Genomic DNA, 16,863 nt, shown 5'->3' with positions numbered 1-16,863 from the left:
TCAAAGAGAAATAAGACAAACTTTTCAACTTTTCACCTTTTACAATTTGATCATTGTATCTTTAATTTCAACATAACTTATAACTTCACTATTCATTCAACATTCATATCATCAATGCTTAAATACTCTTCTTTTATGATATCTTTTCAAAATTCAAAACTTCACGTCATACTTTATTTACTTTTCAAATTAGTCGCTTTCTCGCTATAATATACCATTTCAATTTTTCCACATAAATGGAATTTAAATTATTTTCATCTATACTTATCAATAAATTATACACTTAATACTAATATATTCATAATTAAACTAACTATTTAACACTATTTTTATTTAAATTTAAATAAAACAAAGCAAAAACACTTGAAATACTTACAACCAAATCTTGGATAATATGTTTTCCTTTATTTTCACTCAATGACCACTTGTTTTCCTTTGTCACCAATACTATTTAACACTATTTTTATTTAAATTTAAATAAAACAAAGCAAAAACACTTGAAATACTTACAACCAAATCTTGGATAATATGTTTTCCTTTATTTTCACTCAATGACCACTTGTTTTCCTTTGTCACCAATTTGGTCTTCACCTTTTTTTCATATCAAAACTATAACAGCTCGTTTTCAGTGAAATTGGAATAGTAGTTTCGGGACCACATATCCGAGCCCGTAAGAAAAATTATTTTAATATTATTTCATAATTTTCATTATGATAGAAATATCGTATAGAAATTTTGATAAGAAAAATTTTACCGATTTCATATTTAATTGAGAAAGGACCAAATTGCATAAAATGCAAAAGTTGAGTTCTAGTACTATAAGTATCAAATAACTATGGAATACAAAATTGGAGGTCTTTATATGGAAAATAGACCATTAAAAGGAGTTAGTAGACAAGTTTGATGATTCATCTATAGAAAATTAGAAAAAGAAAAGGACTAAATTGGAAAGTGGAAATAATAAAAGATGATAAATAATTAAATAACAAAATATCATCTTATTTCATCATATTTCCCAAATTAAAAAGATGGAAACCCTAGTTTTTGGGTGTTGAGTTCAAGCAAGTTGTTTTGGCTCAATTAGGTATGTTTTCTTGCCCCATTTTTAGTAATATTTATATTTTCGTGATCGTAATAGCTTAATCTAGCTATCTCGGGGATTAATTTGTAAAGTTATCAAAGTATTAAAGTTTTGTCATGGATGAATATGCATGAATTATGAAATTTATGGTAGAAAATGAAAGGTTGTTGATAGATAAACAACTTTTGTAAAGTGAATTTTGATGAAATTGTGATTTAGGGTCTGAATTGTAAAGATGTAAAGTTCATGGAAAAATTCTAAATTTTGTGAAATATATGGGCTGTAAATGTTATATGTAAAAATTATCTAGGCTTGGAATAAGGATTAAATTACATGAATTTCATTTTCCGAGCCTAGGGATGAAATTGTAATTAATTAAAAGTTTAGGGGCAAAATGGTAATTTTGCCTAAGATGTAAATTGAATTGAATAGAATATGAATTTTATTAAATTGAGCTAAATTTACTTGTATAGATCCGGATAGACCAAATACGGAGTTAGATCGAGGTAAAAAAAAAGTAAAGGATTAGTAGCATACAAGTTCACGAACATTATCGAGGTAAGTTCATGTAACTAAATTGTGTATATTTATATGCTTGAATTGAATGTTGTTTATGAGATTGTGTTGTTGCTATGAATATGAAATTAATATTATATCTGACAATTGCCTGACAAACATCAAGTCCCGGTTGAATAAATGAAATTTGATGGATACAGGATTTCCCGTATTAGTTGTGTTTCTGCATATGTTACGGACAAACCATAGCTCGAAAGAGCATCCCGTGTTATGGTTCTTGTGAGCTTCCCGTTAATAGCTTTTCGGAGCATCCCTATCAGTTGTGATATTGCATGTGTTGTGGACACACCGCAGCTTTTATGAGCATTCCGTTATATGGCTCTTCGTGAGCTTCTCGATATGGCTTGCTTGAACTTCCCAATATATGACTATCCGGAGCCTCCCGTTAATGGCTTTTCAGAGTTACCCGTTATTGGCTCGCATGAGCTTCCCGATTATGGCTCTTATGAGCTTCCTGTTATATAGCCCGGATAAGCTTCCCATTACATGGCTCATATAAGCTTCCGTTATATGGCTTGAGAGAGAGCTTCCCGATTATGTGCTTAAATGAACACCCCCGAAAATGAATTGACGGATTTCAGATTCGTACACTTCATGTGTACTACCCTTTTATCCATCGATATTTTAAATGATTCAACAGGTAAAGTTCTGATATGAGATGGTATGAATTCAAGATGAATTATTATGAGAAAACTTGAAGTACAAAGATATGATATGATATGATATGATATGATATGATATGATATGATATGATATGATGTGATATGCACATGTTCATGAACACTTGAAATAATAAATACATGCATGTGGAAATTGAATATTGATGAGCTCATTCATGTTCTTGATATTTATGTGAATTACTTGACTAACATGCTTGATGAGGATATGTGCTAGGCAATTGGCCAAATTGGTTTGAGCGTGTTTATTTGCTTATCTTAAATATGAAATTAATTGGTAAGTTAAATTTTTGTTATAAACTTATTAAGCATTAAATGCTTACTCTGTTTTAATTTCTCTGTTTTATAGTACTCGGAAGCTCGTAAAGGTTGGAAGCCAGTCGGAGCAATATCACACTATCATTCATCTCACTTTGGTATAAATAACAAAAAATTCTTTTGGGTAGTAATGACATGTATAGGTCAAGTTTGGCCAAATGATGGCATATATGTGTGTTGGTTGTGATTTGCCATTGGTATGGCTTAAGTGAATATATTTTGATGTAAATATATATGTGTTTGGTATAAGTAAACAAATATGAGTTTTAATCATCATGGTAAACGTGAATGCTAAGATATAAGTAACAAAACGACTTGTTTTAAACTTGATTTGTATTTATTTGAGTGATTGGTATTGCCTTGTGAATGTATTAATGTGTTGATGTAGGTGTGAGACAAGTTGGGTGAAAAAAGTGGCCTTGGAAAGGGCCTATTTTCCTCCACACGGGTAGAGACACGGGTTTGTGTCTCAGCCATGTGTGACACACGGCCTAGCACATGGGCGTGTGTCCCTTGTATCTTAAAATTTCAAAACAGAATGCTTAGAAATTTTTACACGACCTGACACAAGGGCGTGTGGCTTGGCTGTGTAACCCAAGTTAGAGATATACACGGGTACAGACACGGGATGGGACACGACCGTGTGCCTTATTTCGAATGCCCACACGGCTCAGGACACGGACGTGTCACATGACCGTGTAAGCCACACGGCCTGACAACACGGGCGTGTGTCCTCTACACCTTGGAAAATTTTTGAGATTTTGCGAAAATTTCTCTGAGTATCCGGTTTAGTCTCGACTTGTTTCTAATGTATGTTTTGGGTCTCGAAGACTTATATAATGGACTTTATGAATAATTTCTGATATGAATGTTACATAATATGAAATGTCTATATTTGATCTGTATATTTCGGTAATGCTCTGTAATCTTATTTCGGCGACGGATACGGGTTATGTGTGTTACAAAAATATTCAACATTTACTTGTTAAAATCATAATCAAATAACATATCTATACTATATTAATGAAACTAACATGAATTTCATGAAGAAACCTATTATTCTTACCTTGATCTCTTGAAATCAAAACCTAATTTTTATTTTCTCTCTCCTTCAAGGCAACTATGAATTATCTTTGCATGAAATTAAGGTGGCTAATAGGTTTCTCTATTGATTTTACTAAGAAATCATAAAAGAAATATGAGCAATTAAGCTTGGAAAGGCTTGAAAATGGTGGAAAGACCTAATTATAATAAAAGCAAAAGTTTCATGATTTTGGTGAGTGACATGAAGCACATATGAAAGATAAAAGGTTCTTCTCATCTTTTCTACATTTTTCTACTAAAATATCTCTTAATTAAATAATCATAATAATGATTTGCAATTTAGTCCACCAATCACTATTCCACACAATTTCATCCTTAATCATTAAGTTTTTTCATAATTATCTAATTTAAGTGATTACTATTTAACCCTTCAACTTTCTCTACAATACCATGCATGATTCATGCTTTACTTTGGTAAAATTTCACTTCTAGTCCTTCCTCATTTTTCCTCCAATTCAATGTAATTATCTCAACCTTTTGATTTTCCTACTTTTGCCCCATCACTTTCCATTCTCCTACAATTAAGTCATTGCCTCGAATTAAAATTTTTTATCTCAAAAATATTTCTAATTTTCTACCAACTCTAACTACTTTCTACATTAATACTCGAAATTCCTATTTTATTTATGTTTCTAAAATTCTATAATATTTGTTAGCTCGATAAATCAAACCAAAATTCCCAAGAGGGGGTGAATTGGCTTATAAAAAATTTTGAGAAAGCTAGAAAAAGAATTGAAAGATGAACACGATAATTTAGAGTGGTTCGGCCTCAATTGCATACTCCACTACCTTAGCTCTCCACACCTAAGGATTTTCTCCAAATTCACTAATTTGGTAACCCTTGAGGATAATGTTTAACCTTACAACTCTCTTAAGATTTATGCCCCAAAATCTTAAGATTGTAGCAGTCCCTTAAGGTTTCTACCCAATCCTTAAGAATTAACCCTTTCTCAAAGAGGACAAATAAGCAAACTAAGAAGTAATCCTTACAAGATCAAAATATTTTCCAATTAAGCACTAATACAAAGAAGAATACTTGAGTTAAATGAATATAATAAAAGCTCACAAGTGTTTACAAGAAAAAGTATGAAAGAATTAAGCTCTTAGATTGTTTTTATTGATCTTTAAACTTTGCACATGTCTCTTGTTGTTGCTAAACCTTTGGAATATGGTATTTATACCCTCTAATTGATTTCCAACTGTTGTGGTTGTTGTGAGAGTGAATAGAGCCGTTGAGATGAAAACATCATATCATTAAATTCACCTACAATAAAAGGTATCAATACTTTTTCTATGAGTATCGATACTATTAGCATTTAATACTTGATTTAGTTACCGTTAAATTTAGTTTACAACGATACCAAAGGTAATTTATCGATACATGGTAAAAAGTATCGATACTTTTTGTAAAGGTATCGATACTTTTTGTGAAAATTGAAAATAAAATGTCAATTTAGTATCGATTTTAGAATGGGTATCGATATCTTGAAAACTATCGATACTTGGACAAAAAGTATCGATACTTTTTGTCCTGGAGCAATACTAACTTGTTTGAAAACAGTTAAAACATAACTGAAAATGTTTAATTTAATCGAAATCATTTCAACTTAATTTTAACAATTTGTTCAACTTAACTTTTATTCAAAAACACTTTAATTTGTTATATCAAAACATATTATCAAATAAGACTTAGTTTAACAATATTCTTGACTTGACTCAATACTATTTCTAACTCAAAGGCATAACGAGGATGTTACATTATTGGATGAATATTTCCTGTTGAAAATACCGCAATCAAATTTCACATTTTATTACATAAAAATTATATTAACACTGGTCCATCAATTATTATAATGGTATATTTCATTTTGCTAGCATATTACGTGGTTTTTCATGAGGGTTTAGGGTCTAATAAAATTACGAACTAATACAAATATATAAAAAAATAAGGTAAATTGTACCATCAATCACTAAACCATGAATAAGTTTTTAAGAGGTACTTTTTTAATTGGTATTATAATAATTTTTGTCCTTAATTTTTATACTTTCTGTTAATTTAATCTTGATTATATATAAAATGATAAAAAATTCTTTTTTTAGATTAGAAATTTCTAAAAATAAAATAAAATAAAAATAAAAGTTGATAAACTTTTCAAAAATAGATGAAGTGAAAGAAAATGAGAAAAAATTATTTTTAAACCCTTCAACTTTTCTCTTTATATCATCTGAATAGAAATGTCCAATACCCCATTCTTTAAAAGAACACATAAAAATAATAATAAACATTAAGAAAAATTATCAATTCTTTGTTTTTATCCTCTTCTATTTCTTGACATAGCTTTTTGTTATAAGAAAATAAAATTTTAAAATATAGTTTTTTTTACAATTTGGGGTTTGAAAATTAATTTCAATGTATTGAAATTTTAAATTGAATTTGAACAAAAATTGTGATATATTATATATTTTTTGACTAAAAATAACATTAGAGTTAATTTCACAAGCTGCTGTAATATTTGCTCTAAATGTTTTTCAAGGGCATAGAACTTGACTTGATATTACTAATTTGGTCTTAAAAGTCGGGTGACCAAAAATAATAATTTTGAAAACTTTAATGATTAAATGGTAATTCTTTTAGTTAAGTGACGAAAACTTCCCTATATTTTGACAACTAATGCTGTAGTTTACTAAACAAACTTCATTTGGCGACAATTTTGCATTCTCCTTTAATCTTCTAACCCTCGTCACCAATATAACACGAATAATTATTTTCAAATACTCTAAGTTATACCTAACATTATTTTATAATATTATTAAGTATATTTATCAAATTTTACACTACTTATTTCTATAAAAAAAACAAAATATATTTAAAAATTTCCACTATTTCAATTAAACTCACAAAACATTAAAAATTAATAAATGATATACATTTCTTAATTGAATTAGGCTTAGTTTGGATGGGCGGTGTGTTTAGCTCCGGTGAGGTTAAAAATAGCGGTGGCGGTGAGATTAGTTACTGTAGCGGTGAGATTGGGTACTGTAGCAGTGAGATTAGAAACAGCGGTGGAGTGTGTGTTTGGATTCCAACGCAACTGTAGCGGTGAGGTGAAAATAGAAAATGACTTTTAAGGACATTAGATTAAAAATGATATATAATATAAATTTTTAAAATTATTTAACAATTATAAAATTAATAAATGATTAAAAATTATTACAATTATATTTATTTTCAATAATAAATAATTAAAAATGAATTATTACAATTACATAAATATGCTACTGCTGGTTTTTACTAATTCCTAGCACATAAGTTACTGAACAGCTCAGTTTAACAAGAAGGTTTAACAGTGTTACTCAATTGAACTAATTTCGTTATCTATGTTTGTATGAAATTTTGCCTACATACCAAATCCTTTAAAATGTTTTACTAATACAATATTATAAGACATTGGGGGTGATAAAAATTAACTTAAACTTTAAGTTTGATTTAGTTTAACATTGGAGTTATAATATAAGATTAAAGACGTCAAAATATGACTTTATAACATTAGCATTGTTAAATCCTGTTTAGCCTACAATCAATCAAAACATTATTTCAACAGAATTGGATAAAATATTTTAAAATGTAACATTCATATTTTCAAAATATTTTTATACTTTTCATTTCATTCTTACTATTTATATAATAAATCAAATTTAAATATATGATTTCGCTTCATTTATATTGAAACCCAAGGCATACAATTCAAATCTAGATTCATGTTTCCAACATCACACTAGTGTATTTGTCTAATAGATTGGAATATTCATCAGAAGAGAAAATGCAAAATGATTCACATTTGAGCTAAAGATGAAGCAATGCAATGATGAATGAAAAATGATTCATTTCTTAATTTCAGAAGAAATCCAATAGAAACCACATGTTCAATTCTTCATCAACATATCTGATTCATTTCTTATTGTTCATGGTTCAAAAACCATCAAAAGCTTGAACGGGTCAAGTATAAGATACATGACTAAAGCCTAGATAAAATTACAAACAAAATGTAGCTGACATACCAGCTATAACATCAAACATAAATCAACAACTACTCCTACTAACTTTAAGTATAAATTACATTGCAACTAAATCAAGTTACAAATGAACAAAATAAACAAAATGCTGCTGCTTATCTGGTTCAGCTTGGATGCTGGTCTGCACGCTGGTTTGCTGCTGGTTTCCTATTGCATTGCAGGCCAAAGTTCAACAACATCCTGTGCACCATCCTTTGCAACAAAAGAAAACCATTCAAAACAAAGACTTATTGATTGAATCCAGGAAAATGGACAAGCTCCAGCCTTAGGATCATTTTATAGATAAAAGTTATTAAGCATCTAACCTAAAACCAATAGGCAATAGGTTGAGAGGCCTAACCTGAATATAAAACCGAAACAAACCCAATATTTAATAACTTTGGGATAGCACTACTTAAGGCCCCTTCAAGTGTAGATCAAAGGGCATAGACATGGACAACCTCAAGAGGGTTCCTTGTACTGCATTTTTTGGTTAATGGGTACCACCAGAGATGCAATAGACAGCAGTAGGTATCTCAATTTTTAGATAGAACTTTATCTAAGCACAAACAAGTCTAAACCAATGTGCATATGTGCACACATGACACATGCCATACAAACACCATTGCATTAACCATATGACATAAAGTGGTATGTAGTTATATGAGATTCAATTATTTCTAACAATTTGAAGTGACTACCAGTACCTAAATATAGTAAATACTAACCAGTTGGGCCTTGATTTCTTCTTGTATCCATGTCAGATTTTAGCCGGTTGACAATGCTTCTCTGGGGAGAAAAATAAATGTAAGATAATTAAGAGATTTTTAAGAAGGATTGAGAATACAAATTAGGATAATGAAATGACAGAAAGTGCTGCAATGGAGAAGCACGATGAACTGATAAAAAAACATATCATGACCATGACAGCCGGTAATGCTGCTAATCTAATATTTGGAAACAAACCTGTTGGTTATAACTATCAGTCAAAGATGAATTTTCAGCAGCCAAAGATTCTGCTAATGTACGTGAGGCCTCAAGAGCTCGTTGCAGTGAAAACTTTTCCTGAGTCAAGTCTTCAATATGCTGCAGAATAAGGATGAATAGATTAGAAAAGCCAAGACAATGAACAGAGAAAACATTAATAAACAAAACCGTTAACAAATTTGTAACAAGCTCCCTAACAATTTGAACACAAGAGAATAAAATGCAGATCAGCATACAGACAGCATAGCATTTTAAAATACAGCATAAAACTGAATTCATCCTGCGCACCATCCTTTGCAACAAAAGAAAACCATTCAAAACAAAGACTTTATTGATCAGACTATTGAAGAGTCATAAAAGAAGTCACAGGAGTCTAACAATAAAAATTCCCACTGCAAGCATCTTTAGAAGCAAAAGTTTGCAACATTGATCATAAGAACAACTCCGATTCTACAGAATAGCAAATAAACTCACTGATTCTACAGAATAGCAAGGAACCATAAGAACAATATATCACGTTTGCAGTGATTCTTTGATTCTGGATATTAACTGATCCAAAATCCGACAACTTAGGTTATACATACTAAAACGAGCTATTTTTTAATGCTTTTCAAGAGTCACGACTTCCACCATATGTCAAGAAAATAAGCAAATGGCATTGAACCAATCTGGTAGATACCACAAAAGTTCACTGGTTTTGCAAAAGTTTTAACAACCTCTCCCAAAGCCCAGTGAAAATAAAAGGAAAAATGTAAAACTTAAAATATTTTTGGGAGACGAGAATGCTAGATCAAAAATCCACAGGACGGATATACTCCAATGACCATCATTACAGAGCCATAAAGCTATGTAAAAACTCTCTGAGAAAGAAAAGTGAAAACAGATTCCGTCAAGGTTTACACCTGAGCATAACAAATGTAAGTCCCTTAAATAAGAGAAAAAGAAAAAAGAGGGATCAAATAACAATGTCCTCAGTACACCCCCCATGTTATCACTGAAATAATATGGATTATGGACTCATAGTACATGCATATCTGATGCAGAACAGGGGAAACTCAAGATTAGAAAATAATCAACAAAAAAAAACTAAAACACGATATTGAAGCATAATTACAAAGGCCTTACAGAATGTTAACCAAGCAATAAATAATGGAAATGAAGCAAGACAGTTTTATTATTGAACTTCCGATCAAGAACTTTTGCTCATGTCAATCCAAGAACACAGAATTTAAAAAAAAAATGCAAAACCAAATAAGGAAAAAAATGAAAATTTCAATTAGAAAAAAAGAGAAACACAGAAAATCCAAGAACACTGATTTGCAACCCAAGGGGAAGGGGAAAGGGGAGAAGAAGGGTAACCAAACATCAGAAAAGCCTGAAGAAGAATGCAACGGAAGAATATATGGGTAAAAGAGGAAAAAAAAAACCAATTGAAGTTACCCAATTTTCACTGGAACAAAAGGCTCCAGTCTGAAATTAAGCCTCCGGTGAGGTGAAATGCATTCTCAACGCACTGAAGAATGCTTTCCAAACAGCCTTGCGTTTACTAACGTTTCAGTTGCAATTTTTTTTAGCCTAAAACAGCCAACGCACTGAGATGCAGTTGCATCCAAAGGGAGCCTTAGTTTTCTTGTACTTTTTAAATGACACGGGGTTTAAGTTTGAAAATTCTGCTAAAATTGAAAATCATATATCTTACATATCCATATGATTGAGTTTTAGGGTTAGCCATACACTTCACATGTTTCTAACGGTTCACATGGTATCATTAAATAATACAAGTCTTGGATAAGAATCTACAAAATGATTTAAATTTGTAAATTGTAGGTGGTAATTGAATTAAAGTTTTTTGTAATAAATTTTTAGGATTCAATATTTTTTTCACGATATTTAGATACGAGGGGCGTAGAACGGAAAAGGAGCATGCATGAATCTTGTTGGGGTTGGGGAGACAGATTTTTTTGCTCTATCTCGTCACAGTCGGCAACTTGGGGTAAAAAAATATCTACCTCTCTGCTCAACGCTGACATGTTCTTAAAAAATTTGTCTTCCATCACTCAAATCGATACTGCTGATGGCGATTTGATGTCAATCTTGGACCCCTCCCCATAACGTTGTTCAATCCATTATATTATGGTAAATGATTGTAGGTATATATTATTTAAGTAATAAATTATGTATTTTATATTATTTTAAAAACCGTAAAATCTTTTAATAAAAATAAAAAATTTCAAAACTTGACTGGTGATTAAACGGGTCAAACCATTAATTCTAAAATTCGAATAGTTCGATTGAATAAATTATTAAAAAATATTACAAATAGAAAAAATAATTCAACCAATTGGTCTAACTAATTCTGAATCAAAATCTCAACCGATTCTCAGTCTAATAGTTTGATCGGCTTGTCCAGTTTAATTTTGAAAACAGTGAAACACGGAATAAGGGTGAGTTTGGATGGACGGTGCGTTTACCTGCGGTTAGTGTAAAAACAGCGGTGGCGGTGAGATTAGATACTGTAGCGATACTGTAGCGTGAGATAAAAAGTAAACTAAACGCACAACACCGCACCAAATCGCTCATCCAAACCCACCCTAAGTTTATCTCTTTTGTGGGATGGGGATGAGAATTTGGCATTTGACTTAACACTATCATTAGAGTTGTATATGAATAGAATATTCAATTAACAGTTAGATTTTTATTTTTATTTATTTATTAAACTAAATAAGATAACATGAACAAGATTTTAAAACTCGTTTATTAAAGGAATCGATCACGAACAAAACTTGTTCAGTTTACTTATGTTTGTAAACAAGCTTGTTTAATAAATCATTTAAAGCTTATTTATTATTCGATTATTATATGTTAATAAAATTATCATTGTTTGTGTGCTTATTTTATTTATAATATAATGTTTTATATTTAAAACAAAAAATAAGATAGGCAGTTATTTTATTGTCTGTTTATTATGCATAAATATTGTTTGTGATGTACACGAACAAGTCCGTTTAACTTAAACGAACGAACATAAACATATATAATTTTAAATAAAAACAAAAATAAAAATCCGTTCATTCAAGCTCGATTCATTTACTACTATAAATAACACCAGATTTGTCTAACGCCCATGTTTGCATACATGCACATAACTACTCTACTTCTGATTTAAAAATTATCTGTTTATTTCATTTAAAAATTAAAATCCAATTCATAATACTGCTAATTACCTTCGATTAAATTTGTATTTGATACACTGGTCAATCATCCAAAAGACACCACCGGATAAAGAAAATAACAATTACATATTTTAAATTATTTTAAAAAATTATTCATTGGTTTATTGATAATGCATCTTAATATGCTTAATTATAGTAAATGAACTTATATACAGGCACTGCATTAACTACAAACCATGATTTAATTAAATTTCGTTATGAATTATATATTATTTATTATTTGTGCATCAAATATAAACCCTACCTATAACAGCGTCATTAACCGAACTACAATTTCTAAATTAAATAAGTAGATAAATTAAATCTCTGAAGGTCTGTTTATTTACATGTAAGATTTTATGAAAATATTTTTGCATTTTCCGTGTTTGTTTTACGAAAATAAGTTCTGTTGAAATAGTAAGTCATTTTTCAAAAAAACTCGTAATTTTATTTTTATATAAAATTAACTTAAATCAAGCTTAATATTATTATATTAATAATAATTTTATTTTTAATTTTTAAAAATATTAATAGAAAATATTATATTTTTAATATTATTAAACATACATATTTAATTATTTATATTTAGTCATGTAATGAATTATCAATATAATTACTATAATATATTATTTTAATAATAAATTTTAAAATGATAATTTTAAATAATATTCTTCACATATTATTAAAATATTCAATATTAATATTTTAATAATAAATACTTATTACAATTATAAATATATCAATAATAAATATTTTGTAGTGTAAAGGTTAAAATATGTCATAAGTCTATGCTATTCACAAATATGCAATTTAGTCTTTGTACTTTTATTTTAAAAATTTAATCCTCTACTTTTCGATTTGAAAATTAAGTCTAATTGTTGACACTGTAAAAAAATTAATTTTGTTGATGTCACATTTTAAATAAAAATATTCACTTGGTAGTCATGTAACTAAAAATGACGTTGTAATGTATCTAAATTTAACAAAATATTTTTAATATATGCAAAAACAATGTAAAATATAAATTTATAGATATAAAATAAACTCAATTAACCAATGAAAAGATAAGAAAATCTCAAATGTTACATTTTGTTTCATTGAAAACAATTTTATGAAATATTTTAAGAAATCTATTAAACAATAGAAAATATTTTATACAGATTCATCCAAATAACAGAAAATATTTTATAGACTCATCCAAACACCAAAAAATATTAACTTTTCCAGGAAAGTAGGTCATTTTCCAGAAAACATTTTCCGAAAACTATTTTCAGTAAAACAAACAAACCCTAAAATTAAAAACTGATAGACTAAATTTCAAAAACCTAAAGAGTACAAGGACTGGGGCATGATTAGACCTTTTATCTTCGCATTTCAACATTTATTGACCTACCTAGTGTGTTGCACTGAAGCTGTATTAAAGAACAATGACCAAAGTATTGGTGGGTGGTCATGTCAAGGCTAAAGAAAGGTAATTTAGTGATCTTTCAAACTGTACTGCAATGTTATAGCACGGCATTTTTCTTCTGCTCGTGTCAGAAACCCGACATCAATGTCGAGTCGAGTCACCCGACCAGAAGCCATGTTTTGACTTTTTGCCGGTTTCACAATATCTGCCATTAGATTACTTTGTTAACTGTACCAATTCAATCTTGATCACGGTGAAGGCGTTTTCAGTTCATTATTTAGTGATTTCAAACAAATGGGGAGTCCATGAAATTCACATGGAACCTGTTTTTCGAGGTTCGATACCGGTATATTTAATTAACATCAAAATTTGACTCGAGATTATCTAGTATTCGAAGAGGCAATCAGAAAACCGAACAACCATTTCGAATTATTTCTTAGCCATGTCAAATGATAGTAAAAATACCTGAAGGAAGATCCGGCTATTCGTTACTATCAGCTGTAGGAGCTAGTGGCTGAAGAGCTTTAAGAGGATTCATAATGACACTGTCAATAAGTCCGTATTCCTTTGCTTCTTTCGCGCTCATGAAAAAATCTCGGTCAGTATCCTGGTTAATCTGATCCAAGCTTTGACCGGTGTGGTAAGCAAGATACCCGTTTAAATTTGCCTTATGATGCAGCATTTCATTTGCCTGAGAATCATATTTAATATTCATACAGAGGGTAAGGAAGGAAGTACAAAATTTAAACACGAGGCTTGTTGAGAAAAAAAGCATAATACCTGAATATCGATATCAGTTTGACCTCCTTGAGCTCCACCAAGAGGCTGATGTATCATTATCCGTGAATTAGGTAAACTATACCGTTTTCCTGAAGTTTTGAAGAGAACGAAGGAATATGCAAGTTTAGCAGACAGAACGAGAAACTACACCAATCAACGGAGCTATGAACGGCAGAAATCTATTTATATACCTTTAGTTCCCGCACTAAGAAGAAAAGCTCCCATGCTGTTCAGGGAAAAACAAGACATATCCATTAACAATAATAAACAATTGCATTCGGATTTAAACTGAAATCTTATTGTATGAATGCACTTAACATCAAAGAGCTTGCGATCCAAAATATCAATAATTAAGCTCTTGCACCAAAAACATTATTTTGTCATATAATTTATAAAAGTCAAGCTATAATCCAATACTCGGCTTCCAAACATTGGAACACGAAAAATACAATCAATCTCTTCAACTAATTCAGCTATACAAAATATATATTACGCATATTAAGAAATATTCTCATCAAGGATCAAATATCTGTTGGAATGAATCGAGTACCATAATTAAGGACCAAAGTTAAGATCAATATTCCTTAATTAAGAGACAAACAAGGCATAGCCACAACACTACAGGTTTCTGGTCTTCCATATTGTGACTTGAAAATATAATTGCATATTTTGCATTACAAACAGAAAAAACATCAACAAATTTATTACCTGGCAGCAAGTCCAACGCACACAGTCAAGACATCAGGCCGTATATACCTCATAGTGTCAAATATGGCCATACCTAACAAAATGCAAAACCATACAAGCCAGGCAAGTCATGATGCTTTTTGACACAAATCGAAGCAAATACAAAGACAAGATTCTCATTAGATGAATATATTACCAGCTGTAACTGATCCTCCAGGAGAATTGACGTACATGACAATGTCCTATCCAAAAATGTAAACGTAGTAAATAATATTCATAATGGCATTAGAGGTCATGGCGTATACTATTGAAAGAAAGCATGGAACCAAACAGACCTTCTGAGGATCGACAGCATCAAGATAGAGAAGCTGAGCTACAATAATGTTAGCCATATCGTCATCAACAGCTCCACCACATCGAATTATTCTCTAAAAATTTGAAACAAACAACCGAGATAAGAACTGATAAGCAATAAGAGAGTACCAAAGTCTAGTAAAGGCCAAAATGCACAACCAAAACAAATCCATACATGCTGGAAAAGTTGGCTAACAACACTTTGAAAACGCTCTGGCACCATTGGAGGCGGCCCCTGCCCTTGCGCATTCATAGGAATGTAAGGCGATGATGGCAGTTGCAAATCATCCCTACATAGTTACAAAACAATACTTCATCTCTTTTATAATAGTTTTCCATTAAAAAAAATGAAAACAACAACAACATAGAGGTGCAGTTTAAAACAAGCTTGTACGTTATTGACCAAATTCCCTTCCGAGAGCTTGTCTCTGCATCCCAAAAAGCCTTTGGCTGAAAACGCATTACTACATTATTTTGATTACTAACTAGCTTCTTCAATTTCCTGAAATTTTTTTTTGAACAATTAAGCTTTCAAACTCAGTCAATTATTTGACAATTAAAAACAAAATAAACCCAACATCTTACACACTCTATAAACAAACCAACATTAAAACAAAAACAAAAAACATGGTTTTTAAATCAATCCTAGTGAATTAAACGATTAACTGAAGAAAAAATATTTTAATTTGAAATTGCTATTAGAGTACCTGGTACGACGAGTATGGGAAGGAAGGGACAAGTTATGAGAATCAAGACTGGTGCTTGAATTTGGGTTGTAAAGCAGAGAACTGAATTGAATCGATGAGGCTGATGTCGTAACGCATGTGTGCGCCATTTTTTTTTAATCTACGTTTTAGCTCTCTGAATTTCTGAAATAGATTTAAACCCAAAATGGAAACCACTTTGTTTCAGCCAATGTATTGGCGTGTAATTTGGGGTTTCATTTATCTCGAGTTCTAGGGCTTATGGGCGGCGATGGCTTTAGCAACTGACTGATTTTTTTTTTCAAATTTGGATCGATTTCATAAACAGTTTATTTGGTTTAAATAAATTATTTTTAAAAAAATAAAAATATATCGAAAATAAAGAATCAGTTTAACTGATTCAATCGATTTTAAGTGATTTATAACTAAATTGGTTTGATCTCTCTTTCCAAATCGATATCTTGACCAGATCCTAGTCTAACGAACCATCCGATTCAATTTAAACAATATTGATATTACCCAAATGACGACAAAATGATCCGCTTGTTCCACTCGATTTTGAGTTCCGAATAAGTTACACCTAAACCTTCGAGACTTGGATATATCTAACAAAAGATTTTAAAAATTTGATGTTTGGCCCATTGGTCTAGGGTGTCCAAGCACAATTAAAATTTTGATAGGGTTACTTGCACAACTTTAAAATTTTCATGCCAATTAATGTTGCTTAATTGGGACCGGATCGAGAATCTTTTAGAGTACAAGTTTGGAGAGAGAGATTAGACTAATTGATTTGTAAATTACTCCAAACTGATTGAACCGAACTAAAAAAATCAATTGTACCTATTTTCTCTACTTTTTAAAAAAAAATTATTTTTATGAATTTTTTAATAATCTATTTAATTAAATTGAACAAACCTGTCAA

At 30.4% G+C, this 16,863-nt stretch overlaps 2 protein-coding genes across 6 annotated transcripts; both read right to left on the bottom strand.

Annotated features, from left to right (window-relative positions):
- Nucleotides 1-7,623: 7,623 nt before the first annotated feature.
- LOC105764055 (protein BLISTER-like) lies at nt 7,624-10,513 on the bottom strand. 4 transcript variants are annotated; one of them, XR_001124514.2, is made up of 4 exons: nt 10,237-10,513; nt 8,776-8,895; nt 8,538-8,598; nt 7,624-8,022 (listed from the first exon to the last, which is right to left on the bottom strand). XR_001124514.2 is itself a non-coding variant. In XM_052624937.1 (4 exons), exons 1-4 carry the CDS (start codon nt 9,295-9,297, stop codon nt 8,000-8,002), a joined length of 231 nt encoding a protein of 76 aa, XP_052480897.1. In that variant the 5' UTR covers nt 9,298-9,915; the 3' UTR covers nt 7,624-7,999. The 4 variants fall into 4 exon arrangements, 2 of the variants coding, with proteins under 2 accessions (XP_052480897.1, XP_052480896.1); XR_008191823.1 differs by lacking the exon at nt 10,237-10,513 and adding an exon at nt 9,922-10,200; XM_052624937.1 differs by lacking the exon at nt 10,237-10,513 and adding an exon at nt 9,271-9,915.
- Nucleotides 10,514-13,660: 3,147 nt separating this feature from the next.
- On the bottom strand, nt 13,661-16,256 carry LOC105764054 (ATP-dependent Clp protease proteolytic subunit 5, chloroplastic). 2 transcript variants are annotated; one of them, XM_012582504.2, is made up of 9 exons: nt 15,945-16,256; nt 15,632-15,739; nt 15,413-15,527; nt 15,219-15,311; nt 15,080-15,125; nt 14,905-14,977; nt 14,388-14,422; nt 14,197-14,285; nt 13,661-14,107 (listed from the first exon to the last, which is right to left on the bottom strand). In XM_012582504.2, the coding sequence occupies exons 1-9, from the start codon at nt 16,070-16,072 to the stop codon at nt 13,898-13,900; spliced, it is 897 nt and encodes a 298-aa protein (XP_012437958.1). In that variant the 5' UTR covers nt 16,073-16,256; the 3' UTR covers nt 13,661-13,897. The 2 variants fall into 2 exon arrangements, with proteins under 2 accessions (XP_012437958.1, XP_012437959.1); XM_012582505.2 differs by lacking the exon at nt 15,632-15,739 and having other exon boundaries at nt 15,945-16,255.
- Between the last annotated feature and the right edge of the window lie 607 nt (nt 16,257-16,863).

This window comes from Gossypium raimondii, chromosome 12 (assembly GCF_025698545.1).
Source record: "Gossypium raimondii isolate GPD5lz chromosome 12, ASM2569854v1, whole genome shotgun sequence".
Lineage (NCBI taxonomy): Eukaryota > Viridiplantae > Streptophyta > Magnoliopsida > Malvales > Malvaceae > Gossypium > Gossypium raimondii.
Note: the sequence above shows the minus strand (reverse complement) of the source record. Positions and strands in the feature narration are given on the sequence as shown.

Bases quoted from the DNA above. Each gene is read 5' to 3' on its own strand.
- LOC105764055 (XM_052624936.1), bottom strand. From the start codon at position 9,087: ATGGTGCGCAGGATGAATTCAGTTTTATGCTGTATTTTAAAATGCTAT. The intron at 8,599-8,775 runs GTTTGTTTCCAA...TTTTCTCCCCAG, and splicing joins CTGATAGTTATAACCAACAG to AGAAGCATTGTCAACCGGCT. The intron at 8,023-8,537 runs GTTAGTATTTAC...TTTGTTGCAAAG, and splicing joins AAGAAATCAAGGCCCAACTG to GATGGTGCACAGGATGTTGT.
- LOC105764054 (XM_012582504.2), bottom strand. From the start codon at position 16,072: ATGGCGCACACATGCGTTACGACATCAGCCTCATCGATTCAATTCAGT. The intron at 14,423-14,904 runs GTAATAAATTTG...TTCCCTGAACAG, and splicing joins TGCGTTGGACTTGCTGCCAG to CATGGGAGCTTTTCTTCTTA. The intron at 14,108-14,196 runs GTATTATGCTTT...TATGATTCTCAG, and splicing joins AAACTGATATCGATATTCAG to GCAAATGAAATGCTGCATCA.